The sequence below is a fragment of the Nicotiana attenuata genome, chromosome 12 (genome assembly GCF_001879085.1).
Source record: "Nicotiana attenuata strain UT chromosome 12, NIATTr2, whole genome shotgun sequence".
Lineage (NCBI taxonomy): Eukaryota > Viridiplantae > Streptophyta > Magnoliopsida > Solanales > Solanaceae > Nicotiana > Nicotiana attenuata.
The window spans coordinates 40304572-40318071 of NC_032000.1; the positions used below are offsets into that span (position 1 = coordinate 40304572).

The following is a 13500-nucleotide window of genomic DNA, read 5'->3' on the forward strand; positions in this document are numbered from 1 at the left end:
ACATCAAAACTTTGTTATACACAGAATTTCTTTGTTCGTTCTTCATCGCCTCCTATGAGTGGTCAAACATGGTCAGCTTCAATTACATTTTGAACATACATGGCGAGTCATAACCACTATAACAGTGAGCTCTTGTTTGATGAATGCTGATGCATGCTCGTACACGAGGATTCACTTCAATGCATAAATTGAGCCATATTTGTATTCAGGTATGGCACAAACTAAGGCACAAGGTGTAACATAAATTAGATGTTACTATTTATTAGCAACTAAAAGTTTGGGATTGCAACGTACTAGCAGTTGTATTAGCAACTAAGAAGATATAAGCTACAACAGGAAGCCAGCCCTCTGCAAGAATTACTGATCATGTCCTGCAAGCTGTGAACAATTAGCAGACTACTTAAATTTAGATGTTACTTTTTCCTTAGTTTTGTGTACTTAGTGTAGATAGACAAATGTTGTGTTGTTTGTCTATGTTTATTAGTTTTGTTTGAAAAGAAAGCTCAGGGAAGAAACTTGATTACAACTAAGCTAGAAGGTTAACAATATTTTGGCGTGGCCTACATCTTGCTAGCAATGGTATAGCCTTAGGCATAGTGAGTCCAGGTCCTCCAGTCATGTCAACCAGCTCTTCACTTGTTCTCTCCCATTCAAAACACTGAATAAGTGATCCCAATGCCAAACTAGCTACATGCATTGCCAAATTCTCGCCTGGACATCCTCTCCTGCCATATCCAAATGGCATTAGCCTGAACCCATCTCGTTGCCCTTTGATATCGATAAACCTTTCAGGCTTAAACTCATTTGGCTCTTCCCATGTCTTATTATCATTCTGTATTGCCCACATATTCACCAGCAACATTGTCCCACGGGGGACATGAAAACCTCCAACGGTACACTCATCCGAGGACTCATGTGGCACAAGAATCGGAACCACTGGGTACATTCGGAGAGTTTCGTTTATGATCCCATGGAGATAAGGGAGTTGAGAAAGGTCTGAGTCATCAAGTAATCTTGATGACTGTCCTATGCGAGTGTCTATTTCTTTTTGAGCTTTCTTTAGTGCCTCAGTATTGTTCAGAAGAAGTGATAATGCCCACTCCATTGTGCTAGCTGTAGTATCTGTCCCTGCTGATAACATGACTTGTCCCATGCCCCTTATCACTTCATCTGTGTAATAATCAGGTTCTGAATCTTGGAGTGATAGAAGAACATCAATCATGGTGTTTTTCTTTTGCTCACAAGAAGATCCCTTTCTGCTGTTCTTGTGCTCTTCAATCAAATCTTGCATGAAGTTATCCCTCTTCTCCTGCAGTAACTTCAACTTATCTTCAAGTTTGTTTGCTCCTATCCAGTTAAGAAGTGGCATAAAATCTCCTATATTTGTTGCACCGCTCAATTGGAAAGTTTCTGAAACAATCTCTTTGAAGCTCCTAGATTCCTCCATAGCAGAACGACCATAGTATCGTTTTCCAGCAATCATCATCATCAGAATGTTAAGTGTCATCTCAAAGAAAGCCGCTTTCATATCCACTATGTGAGAAGCTCCATCACTGGTTTTACCCCTAACGAGTCGTTGAAGCAGAGCTCGAACCTCACCTTTATAGATTTCAGCAAAAATTTGAATTCTCTGAGTGGATAAGATTTCATGAGTAGCAATCTGCCTTAGATTGCGCCAATTTTGGCCATAGGAGGCCCAAACAAGGCTGGTATAATTGTAACCAAGATGTTTTCCAGCTAGCAATCTTGGACGGTTGGCAAAGACGATATCATTTTTGGTGAAACATTCCTCTGCAAGAGAAGGGGAAGAGACAAGGAGGACAGGGCGCGATCCAAATCGGAGGAGAAGCAAAGGACCATGTTTTTCTGAAATTTTAGCTAATGTTTTAATGAGTGGTTTCTTGAAGAGATATAGATGGCCTATTATGGGCAAAGAAATAAAGGGACTTGGTGGGAGATTATGGAATTTTCTAAGGAAATGGTTCTTTAGCAAGTAAAGGAAAGTGAAGATGAGGATGTAGTATGAAATGTCCATGGTGATTCAGATACAATCAGAGAAAGACTTTGCAGTAATTATAAATAACAAGAATACTCAACTTTGCTTTTTGGATTTCCTTTTTGAATTAGGTTTTAGGCTAACTTAGTTTCTGGCTTGAGGCTTAGTCCTTTTCCAGGAATTGAATAAGGCCAAAGCTAGGCTGATATTTTATGGAGTGCAGCTCTGATGCAGGAAGGCTTTAGTATATACTATGTGTAGTTATCAGCATATTTGACATTTTCATCTGTGGACGGCTAGGTGCCACTTATACGTAACAATCGTATTTGATAATTTGTTGTTGAGTTTAATTTTTGTGCACAGACAATATATAACTTTTTTATACCAACAAGTCCATATAATAACTTTATAAATGACATGTTATAACAAGTTAAAATGCACTGCCGAAACTTTTCTAATATTTTTTTGGACAAAAAACACGTTTTTACTACTAAAAGAAAAAGTTACCTAAATACCTAATTCGCAGTACTATACTGCGAATTACTTTAACGGAAATTTAGCCATTAAAGTAATTCGCAGTAGAGTACTGCGTATTATTAACTTAAAAAAAAAATTCTTTAACTAATTTGCAGTACAATACTGCGAATTGAGTACACTTCAATTTTTGGGCCCAGCAAATTCGCAATATAGTACTGCGAATTGCCATGCAAAATTCGTACTGATATGCTAATTATGATTTTTATCTTTTTTTCTCCAACTTTACTTTACGCGTGACAGAACTCATCATAGGTGTCATCAAAAGCTCTACACTTTTGTGTATGTGTTTTGCTATTTTTAGTTATTAGTCCCAAGATATACACGGTCAGCCGACCCACACAAAGTTATGGGGTGAAACGAAGTTCCTAGGTCCTTGCTACTACAAATAAAGAATCAAGCGGAAAAAGAATGCATTTTAATTTCATTCCCTAATAAAGTAAATAAATTTTATATATTAAATTACTTATAGAGTAATTAGAATTGAAATATTCATCTGTCATTTAACATGCTATGTCATGTTAAATTACACTAATTATGTAAAATATCTATGCAAAAATAAACGTAGATTAAAAAAATATCAAAAAAAAGAATAATCCTAAAATAGTAAAATTGGCCAGAAGATGATCAGCTCCCAAGGTGAGCAAAGCTGCGAGGAGGAAAATTGGGATAAACGAAACAACACATGTCCCCATCAAATCGTGCATGGAATTTGCCCTAAATAAATGATATATCTTCTTTTATTCATCAGTTTCTAACGTTTGGGGGTTGGGTCACCTTTGTAAAATTTGCCAATTTTGCATGGCAATTCGCAGTATATAGTACTGCAAACTGCTGAGTCCAAAAATCCGAGTGTACTCAATTTGCAATATTGTACTGTGAATTAATTAAAAGAAAATTTTTTTAGTTAATAATTCGCAGTACTCTACAACGAATTACTTTAACGGTTAAATTTCCGTTAAAGTAATTCACAGTATAGTACTGCGAATTAGCTATTTAGGTAACTTTTTTTTAATAGTAAAAATATATTTTTTGTCCAAAAAAATATTAGAAAAGTTTCGGACTCGTGTATATATACACCCCATGTCCCCATCTTGATTATGCTTGTCTGCAGTGGTCCCGGAACAATTGTACTCCGTCAATTAAGATGCCTTTCTTGTCCTATGAATGAATGAAATTTTGGCCTTTACTCTTGTACTTCAACTTACTACGTATGTTATGGGCGTCATGTCCTATGTCACAATGCCCCAATTGCTTGTTTTCTAATTTCTGTTACAGTTTCTCATTACCAAATTGACATCTCAGAATCTTTTCATAACCAGAAGTTTTATTAAAGAAAATAATTTCTAAAATGGATTGCTGGTACTGGAATATCCAAATATATCAGCTAACAAGAAATACTTTTCTAGGGACTAGGAATTATTGTGTTTGACCCTATACTTTAATCGGTTTAGTAAAATAATCTTTACTAATAGTCTGCTGAGAAGAAGTGGTTTTCTCTATGTAACAACGACAATTCCTCGATATCTTTTCTTATTCATTCTCAAAAAACATATAGTATTATCTTTGTGCATCTTGGTTAACAGAGAGACCCCCTATTTTTACCTTGTATGTGCCCATACAGTGACAATACTTAAAAGCTCACTAATAAATATGCCTTAGAAAGAACAATCCATCCCCTAAGACACCATAAAAAAAACCAGGCCGAACTTGTAACCCGTTCGTTTCCACAAATGACAACCTGTATTTCAAATAACTGGTCATCTCTCTAGGGATCATTAATTTTGCTATGATTCTACAGTTTACTGTTTACAAACCTATGGAATTGCTAACAGTTCATAGATACTGATTACACATGTCCACCACTTTATTAAAATTTCCAGAAAACAAAAAAAACCTCCTCCTGTTTAAGGAATGATCAACTTTCTAACTTTGTGAATTGGCCTTCTGCACACTGGGCACACCCTACTACTTTCAACATCCATGATCCTGCAAGAAATTGCTCCTATGAGAATTTTCATTACTATATTCTATCTGTGAAAAGAATAATTTACCTCTGACCACATTCTTGGCAAGTTGCACAATGACCACAAGGAACAAAGAAGCAGTTTCTTGGATTGTCATAGCAAATAACACATATTCTCCCATCATATAAATCCTCTGAAGAGCAAGAGCTTGATTTTCCAGAATTTGACTCTTCTTCATATGTTCCATAAGTTGGTCCTAATTCCTTATGCTCGGTTATCGTTCTTGTTACTGGTGTTTCTTCTGCATATCTATCATCATCACAAGCTCCCAAAGATTTCAGTATATAGCAAATGATTATTACAGCTATTCCTGCCACACATTATTAGGTAAGGCCAACAGTTTAACTACTAGTCAAATTCTTGATCTCGCTAACTTTCAATATAACATAATGGTAATTATCTTGAGACTTTAGTTGCCTGAGAGGTTACCTAAAATACCAACATAAGTGACAAGACGGGCAATGTAAGATATTGCAACAGACATTCCAGACAGGTCTTGCTGCAGTAGACACATCGATCGTTAAGCTCTTAAATTTCACTAAACGATGTCTAGCGTTCTTGATGTTTTAAAGAAAAATTTGGACTTACAGTATCAGGTGTTGCAAGAACAAAGTATTGGGTGGAAGGGTATGACAGATCGAGGCGACAGGGTCCATTGTTTGTCGAACAAATACTCTTTGCTTTCTTTATGTTGTACATTGTTGATGAAATGTTCACATTCATGAGCAGTATGACACCTTTGGAGTTTTGATTTGTGATGCCAATGTTGTACCTGTCATCTTCCTCAATTATGTATGCAGCTTCTATACCTTAACCAACAAGGGTTTAATTAATTCAAGATTGTAGGCAAATTTATTACAATCAACTAGGGCAGTCCGGTGCACTAAGTTCCCGCTATGCGCGGGGTCCGGGGAAGGGCCGGACCACAAGGGTCTATTACAATCAAGTAGAAACAAAAGAAACCAAGCGAAATTAACTTCTTAAGCTCCCTACCAAGTCAAACACCATCACATAATATGAAAACAAGATAGTACATAGTTACAAAAAGCATATAGTAGTGCAACTTTAAACTGTTACCAACTTACCATATGTTGTTCCATTTGAAACATCAAATCTAGCAGAGTTTGTTGACAGCACTTTTTCATGCTTTCGCTCCCCTGTTGAAGACAAAAATAACATACTTATTGGCATATCCAGTTTTCGACTTCATAACGTATACCAAACTCTTGGTACCTTTCATTAAAGACACTTCAAGTTGACTCAAAATACTGCTTTGTGCTTGCCATTTTATTCTGATTCTTGAACCTTTATTCAGCCACAGAGAAAACCCCTGTATTCAAATCAGTGACTTTTAAGCATATACCCTTTAAATGGATGATGGCAAAGCACAGGATTTGTTCATGCAAACCTTGCGACTGTATGATCCAACAACCACGAATCTCGACGAGCTCCATTTGGCTTCTACACTTAATTCAGGCTTCTCTGAGAACCCATAAATGGAAACTCCTGTCTTGTCATCATCTCTTACCTCAACTTGCTTCACAAACAGAGAACTCACCCTAAGCAATCGCGATGAGTTAGGTCCAAGAACCATGTGACAATCGCCATAAAGCCCGTATCTTATGCTTAGCAACACTGAATAGAAAAAAGAAAGGAAAAAAAAACAAAATGTGTGTGCATTAGAAAGGAATTCACTGAAGAGACAAAAGCATAAAAATTGGATATTACATGCCACAAATACATATAGGTAGCAGGGCGAGTAAACGAGTCAATTTCTCTTGCCACATCCAACAATAATAGCAATAACGATAATGCTAATGATGCATGAGAAGAGGGTAATCCCCTCTGTGAAAAATGAAATTTGAAGCTGCAAGAGGTGGCATGGAAGACTATTCATAAGGGAATCATCAAATGCTGATAACTCCATATTATAGGAGGAAAAAAGAATGGCTAGTTAGTAGAAATTCATCTTTCCTTTTTTGTGCAACTAACTGTTCTATGTAAGAAAGGTGGGTATTATGAATGTTAGGTATTAGTAGTTCTATCAGAATTCTAGTTGAGAACTGTACTTTACATTCAATATTAAAATGGACAAGTACTTCTTTTTCTTTACTAATTATCATTTTCAGAAGTCCCATTATCACTTTTCTATTTCAAAGGAATTTGAGTGAATTCAAGTTTGCCAAATATAAGCTAATGAAAAAAGTAAAAGGTTTAAAATTTAGAGGATAGACAAGATTTTGGCACAAATTGCTTTTTGCTCCAGTCTATGAGCTTAACAAAGAAAAAAGAAAAAAGGACTTTAGACACATAAACTAAATGTAAATGACTTACCAAAAGCACCCTTTTAGAATCTTTTGATTTTAGATGTCATGTTATTTCTATAGAGCATATCATGAGGGGTAAAATCAAAATATCAAAATTAAAGAGTTTACAACTATAGTATGTGTATTTATATGCATATTACCTCGTATTTTACTCATATTTCGTGGATTTTGTATGTGTAATGTAATGATTTATTCTAATTCGTGGTGTTTTTATGTGAAGGAGTCAAATGGAAGTGATTTGAAAAATTTGCGTGCAAATTAAAGTAAAAATGGAAGAATTTAGAGGAAGTACGAGTTTGGTGCCAAGATTCGCGCCAGACACCAACCAAAACGCCAAGGGCGGCAGAGCACAAAAGTGAAAAAGGTTTGGTCCCCAAGTTCGTGCCAGGCACCAACCAAAATGCCGTTGACAAAAGGCTAAGAAGTTAAGTGTCCAGCTTGGCGCAAAGCGTGGCGCCCAAGGGCGGATTTTGTCCTAATTCGGTTGGTACTTGGAGATTTCAACCCTACACATCCCCAACAGGTATAAAAGGGGTTCTAAACCTTTTTTTTTGGGGGGGAGGGGGGGGGGTAGGGGGGGGGGACATTGTTTGGAGGCGAGAACAATACACGGAACATTCGGGAGCAAGGATTCTCAGTTTTTCTTCATCTTTCTTAGTATTTTCAATTATTCAAACACTTGTGAATTGTTTAACTTTATCACAAGTGGCTAAAACCCATAAGTTTTGGGATTGTGATTTAGCCATGAATATTATTGTTCGAAGTTGACTTTAACTTGATTATATATATGGTTGTTTCTTCAATTATGTGATTAATTATTTAATTGTCTGGCCACCATTTAGGTTCTAATTACTATCTATGCTATGCTTGGGAAAGCTACATCTAGATTAGAGAAGAATTAAAGAGGGCATGATCTTCTCTGAGTGGGGGGTGAATTTGTGGTTAGGATAGGAATATACCTAGTCACCATGCTCAATTGAATATCGTAATCTTAATGCGTTCATAATAGATTGATTCCATAGGAATATAGTTTGAATAGGCGAGTAGTAATTTAGGAGAATTCTACGAGAGCAATTATTCGATTAATTAGCAACCATGAGTAAATTCTATGAAAGAGAGAGTTAACAAGAATGCAATAGGATTGGTGAATCGATCACTACCTTGGAATATTCATCTATACTGAATGCACAACAATTATTTTGCTGCTTGATTAATTAGTTACTTGTTAGAATTATTACTTAGTACAATCGCACTTTTGAACTCTGATTGACTCGACTGAATAATAATCTCGGTAAAACTAGTGGTTAGTTAACAAGTCTCTATGGGTTTGATACTCAATTTATCACTTTATTACTTGTACGACCATGTATACTTACGTGTGCGTTTGGGAGCAACAAGTTTTTGGCATCGTTGCAGGGGACTTGAATATTGACTACTTTACTAGCTTTTACTTTAGTTGTTTATTTCGTCAAGTCTAACGTTCTTATTGGTTGCTCTGCTCTCAGGAACTTTGATTGAATCTGAAGGGTTAGGAGCCAGGATAGACTTCAAGGCTTTGACCCCGAACTTGAGAGAATATTTCACAGAAGGTTGAGAGAAGCAAGGGACACAGATAATCTTCAGGCACTGGTTCAGCTACCTATGAATATGGCAGAAGAGCAACATATGATTATTCAGGAGATGGCAATGCCCAGCATTGCTAATGTCATTTCCAGCATTGTGAAGCCCAGAATCACTGGGCATTTTGAGCTAAAACAGAGCATGATCCAGTTACTACATGCAAATGGGCAGTTTTTGGGTCTTCCACACGAGTATCCACAACAATACATCCTGAACTTCTTGGAAATTAGTGATACTTATATCACTAACAAAGTCACTCCAAACTATGTGAGGCTCACATTGTTCCCTTTTTCTCTGTTGGGCGAAGCAAAGCGGTGGTTGAAGGCAGAACCAACTAATTCTATTACATCATGGAATGATCTGGCTAGGAAATTTTTGGCATGGTTCTTCCCTTCAGGCAAAACTGCAAAGATCAGAAGTAAGATAGTAGCCTTCAAACAGAAGTCGGGCGAGTCTTTATATTCAGCTTGGGAGAGGTTCAAGGGGCTGCTCAGAGATTGTCCTCATCACAACCAGACAAATGAAGTGCTGGCTCATACCTTCATAGAAGGGCTACATCTAGAGACAAAAGTTGTGGTAGACGCTACAGCGAGAGGTCAGGTGTTGGACAAAAGCTTTGATAAAATTTATGCATTACTAAATACATTCTCCAAAAGTAATCCTGATTGGCAAGGAGAGATGGGCAGACACATAGCTCAGAAGTCTGCAGGGGTCCTCGAGTTAGACGTTGTTTCGGCACTATCATCGCAGGTTGCCACATTGGCCAACCAAGTCAATAAGATGACCTTGGTTATTAATAAGCAACAAGCTCAGCCAGTGCAACAGGTTCAGATATTTTTTGAAGTCTGTGGAGAAGGTTACATGAGAAATCTATGCCCAGCAAATCCAGAGTCTGTATATTTTGTGGGTAATGCAAATCAAGCGAAGGCAAATCAGTATGGGGACGCTTACAATCCTAACTGGAGGAACCACCCAAACTTTTCTTGGGGTGGAAATCAAGCTGCTCAGAATCAGTACAGGCCACAAGCTCCTCAACAACAATATATACTACCACAGGTTGTACAACCCACGAACTCAACGAGTCATATAGAGGAGATGTTAAAGAAGTTGATGGCTGACCAGCAGGTCCAGGCAGCAGCTATGAGAAATTTGGAGCGACAAATAGGGCAACTTGCTAGTGCCCAAAATACTTGACCAACTAGAGCTCTTCCTAGTGATACTAAGCCTAATCCTACGGCTCAAGTCAATGCGGTTACCCTGAGAAATGGAAGAGTATTAGAAAAAGTTCGAAAGAAAAAGAAGTATATGGCTAGTCTTGAAGGAGAATTAGTTCCCAAGCAAGTTGAGGAGAATGAGAAAGAGAGCGAAAGAACTAATGAGAAAGAGAGTGAAAGATCAGAGCCAGTAATTGTGACAAGGCCACCACCTCCGTTTTCACAAAGATTGCAGAAGCAAAAAGATGATGCTAGGTAAAGGAAATTCTTAGATATTTTGAGCCAAGTGCGTGTAAATTTGCCTTTGGTGGAAATTTTGCAGGATGTGCCTAAGTATGCAAAGTATCTCAGAGATATTGTGGCAAACAAGTGATGACATATAGAGTTTGAAACAGTTGCACTTACTGAAGAGTGCAGTGCTAGAGTTCAGAGTAAACTTCCTCCTAAGTTGAAGGATCCTAGGAGTTTTACAATTTCTCTGTCTCTTGGGGAACAAGAAGTTGGTAGAGCCATGTGTGATTTAGGGGCTAGTATAAATTTGATGACATAATCTTTGTTCAAGCAACTCGGATTGGGGGTCCTTAGACCTACTACAATCACTTTACAATTGGTAGATAGGTCACTAGTGATGCCAGAATGAATAATTGAGGATGTGTTAGTTCGAGTGGGAAAGTTTATTCTCCTACTGATTTTATTGTTCTTGATTACGAGGCAGATGAGGAGGTGCCATTATTTTGGAGCGACCGTTCTTAGCTACTGGTGGAGCAATTATTGATGTGAGGGAAGGGAAGTTGAAGATGAGAGTTCTTGATGAGGAAATCATTTTTAATGTGTACAAGGCACTTAAGCTCCCTAAGCATTATGAGGACTTGTGCATGATTACCGTGGTAGAATCGAAGGGGATAGACCAGAGTCCTTATAGGAATTGTAGTGATCCAGATGGGACAATTTAGTTAGAGGAGGTGGTGTTGCAAGTTGAGTGTATAAAGATGATTGAGAAAAGAGCCAGAGATGAAATAAGAGTCCTTCCTAGAATATGCAAAAAGGCTAGACTTCATGGGAGAGATAATAAGCGAAAGCGCCCAGCCTGAGCAGAGTAGCAGAGTCCTGCCACGACTATAAATATGGCGCTTGTTGGGAGCAGCCCAGCTTATATTTTATTTTTTCTAATTATTTTTATAATGTCAAGTTGTGTGTTGTTTTTATTTTGCAGAGTAGGGGAAGTTTGAGTACACGAAGTTGAAGATGAGGAGCATGTTTGAGCTTAAGTCTGGGGTCGTCCCGGCCCTTAATATTGAGAATCATGCGCTAGCTAGGCCCTAGAGGGTCTCAGGGAGTATTTCTCACCCTTGTTTTAATATTTTTATCTATGATCATGCATCGAGGACTATGCATAATATAAGTGTAGGGGTGGGGGAACTACTTTATGTAATGTAATTGTATAAAACTATTATTTATTAGTTTTTCCTTTGGGAACCCGTAGTAGACATAGTCTAGTTCTTCAACAACAAAAAAAAGAAAAAAGAAAAAAAATCAGAAAAAGCTCGGACTTTTCCCGACGATGGATCTTTTGGACAGTTTTCTTGAGGAATTAAAGTCCGATTAAAAACACCAAAAAGATTTTTTTTTTTGGATAGTTAGGTAGTATCCCTTGGGTTTTCTTTGGGCGTCGGTTCTTTTCCAAGGGTGTAGTTTGAATCGGGTATTTTGGTTTAATTTTTAGGAGTAGGATAGGAAGAAAACTGAGTTGCTATGAGGTACCTGTTGACATGTTTGGTGCTGGCACATTAGGCTATGGCATGCACTCTGTCTTCCTGTTATATTTGATTTGAATTGTGATGCCTAAGTAATATAAATAGCCTACTCTGTGACGCCTTTTCTTAGTTGTTTGACTTTCATGTCACCTAGTGCATTATTGCTTAAAATTTGTTAATCGTATGTGCTTGCTTGACTTGAGAGTTGAACAGAACAGTCCCGATTGAGTCATGTGCAACGTGTGTGCGAGGATTCGTGATATTCTGTGCTATCCTGTGGAGTCTAGAACTTGCCATGTGTGTTAATCTAAGCGAAAATATTAAGTTGTGCTAGTCTATGAGATGGCGTAGGCAGTTCTTTGCTTTATCATAAATGTGCTTGTCACTTACAAATAAAATTTTCCCGTTGTTAGTCCCTTTGCGCCTATGGACCTTTTTCTTCGCACCCACATTACAAACCGTATCCATATTTTGTTCTTAACTTAAGCTTGTTGAATATTTACCTCCGAAGGCACTTAGTCGCTAAAAGAAGCAAGGTAAGAGATGGAGAAGTATCTTTTGAATGGAACCATGGAAGGGCCCATAAGGTGCACTAATGTTGTGAAAAATACCACTACCCGATGAACCTTAATGTATGGAGTGTGTGTAAAAAAAAGAGAAAAGAAAATTGCAATGAAAAATATAAATAATGTTGATAGTCAAAAGAAAAAAAAAACGCACACCTCCTAATCTTACTAATTCGTGCTAGTGGGGATGTAGAAGTATTTAATTAAAAAAAAGGGTTATGTTGTGTATGGTTTGTGGTGACTGAATTGATTGAAAAGAATGTATGCTTGATTCTTTAGTGTAGTGTACTAAAGTGCTTAGGAGAGTTAATCACTATTCCTAAATGTATCTTACCCGTCCCTTAGCCTACATTACAACTCATAAAATCCTAATTGATCCTAGACTTGGCTAGCTTATATTAGTAGAGATGTACTCTACAGGCGAGCTTATGGTATGATCACAGGATACACATGAATTTCTTTGTGAGAGTGAGCGAATTTTGCAACACTATGTGATGTCCTTAATTTATGTTCAAAGTCATACTTGAATGTGTGGACTACATTTATATTCACTCTCTTGTTAGTTTGTGAGGGCACATGATCTCATGACAGATTGGTAATATTGTTAACTTCTCTTGATTGGTGAGTGCGCGAGTTGAGGGTGCTTAGTGGTAATGAGTCGGCTCTTGAGGTAGGGTGGTTATGGGTAGGTTGTTGGAATTGGTTGACTTAAGAAACTTATACTTGGGCATGTTTAAAATGGGAAGAATGTGAATTTCATATGCTCATGCTTGATTGTCGGTATCGACCATAGCCAAGGGTAGAGTATATGATTAAAATTTGAATTTCTCCTCCATAGTTGATGTGTAAGTTGATGGGGTGTAGTTGAGAAATCCATTGCTCGAGGGCGAGCAAGATTTTAAGTGTGGGATGTTGATATTCGGCATAAAGTATGTGTTATGTCGTGGTTTTTGTATGTGTAATGTAATGATTTATTCTAATTCGTGGTATTTTTATGTGTAGGAGTCAAATGAAAGTGATTTGAAAAATTTACGTGCAAATTAAAGTAAAACGAAAGAATTTGGAGGAAGTACAAGTTTGTTGCCCAGGTTCGCGCCAGGTACCAACCAAAATGCCAAGGGCAGCAGAGCAAAAAAGTGGAAAAAGTTTGGTGTCCAGGTTTGCGCCGGGCACTAACCAAAACACTGTCACGACCCAATTCCCAACCCGGCCGTGATGGCGCCTCTCGTGAAGACAAGGCCAGCCAGAACAAACTCAAACACCTCTTTTAAAGCAGTTAATTAATTTTAACAAGTCTAGAACATGCTTAACATAGTCAATAATGCGGAATCAGCGATGATAACAAGGGAAACCATCCCGACACAGCCCAAACCGGGGTGTCAGAAGTCATGAGCATCTATAAGAACGTAATTACATTTACAAGTCTAGAAATACACTGAACAGGAATAATGAATAACATAGA

The 13500-nt window shown here is 37.7% G+C and overlaps 3 protein-coding genes across 3 annotated transcripts; 1 reads left to right on the forward strand and 2 right to left on the reverse strand.

Moving 5' to 3' along the window:
• Positions 68-2313, reverse strand: LOC109235599 (isoflavone 2'-hydroxylase-like). The gene has a single exon (XM_019401776.1). The coding sequence runs from the start codon at positions 2033-2035 to the stop codon at positions 527-529; it is 1509 nt and encodes a 502-aa protein (XP_019257321.1). The 5' UTR covers positions 2036-2313; the 3' UTR covers positions 68-526.
• Positions 4161-6468, reverse strand: LOC109236240. The gene is made up of 8 exons (XM_019402437.1): positions 6290-6468; positions 5966-6192; positions 5791-5887; positions 5643-5714; positions 5146-5366; positions 4987-5056; positions 4585-4867; positions 4161-4519 (listed from the first exon to the last, which is right to left on the reverse strand). The coding sequence occupies exons 1-8, from the start codon at positions 6342-6344 to the stop codon at positions 4438-4440; spliced, it is 1107 nt and encodes a 368-aa protein (XP_019257982.1). The 5' UTR covers positions 6345-6468; the 3' UTR covers positions 4161-4437.
• LOC109236052 lies at positions 7154-9698 on the forward strand. Its single transcript, XM_019402282.1, has 2 exons — positions 7154-7239; positions 8411-9698. Exons 1-2 carry the CDS (start codon positions 7154-7156, stop codon positions 9696-9698), a joined length of 1374 nt encoding a protein of 457 aa, XP_019257827.1.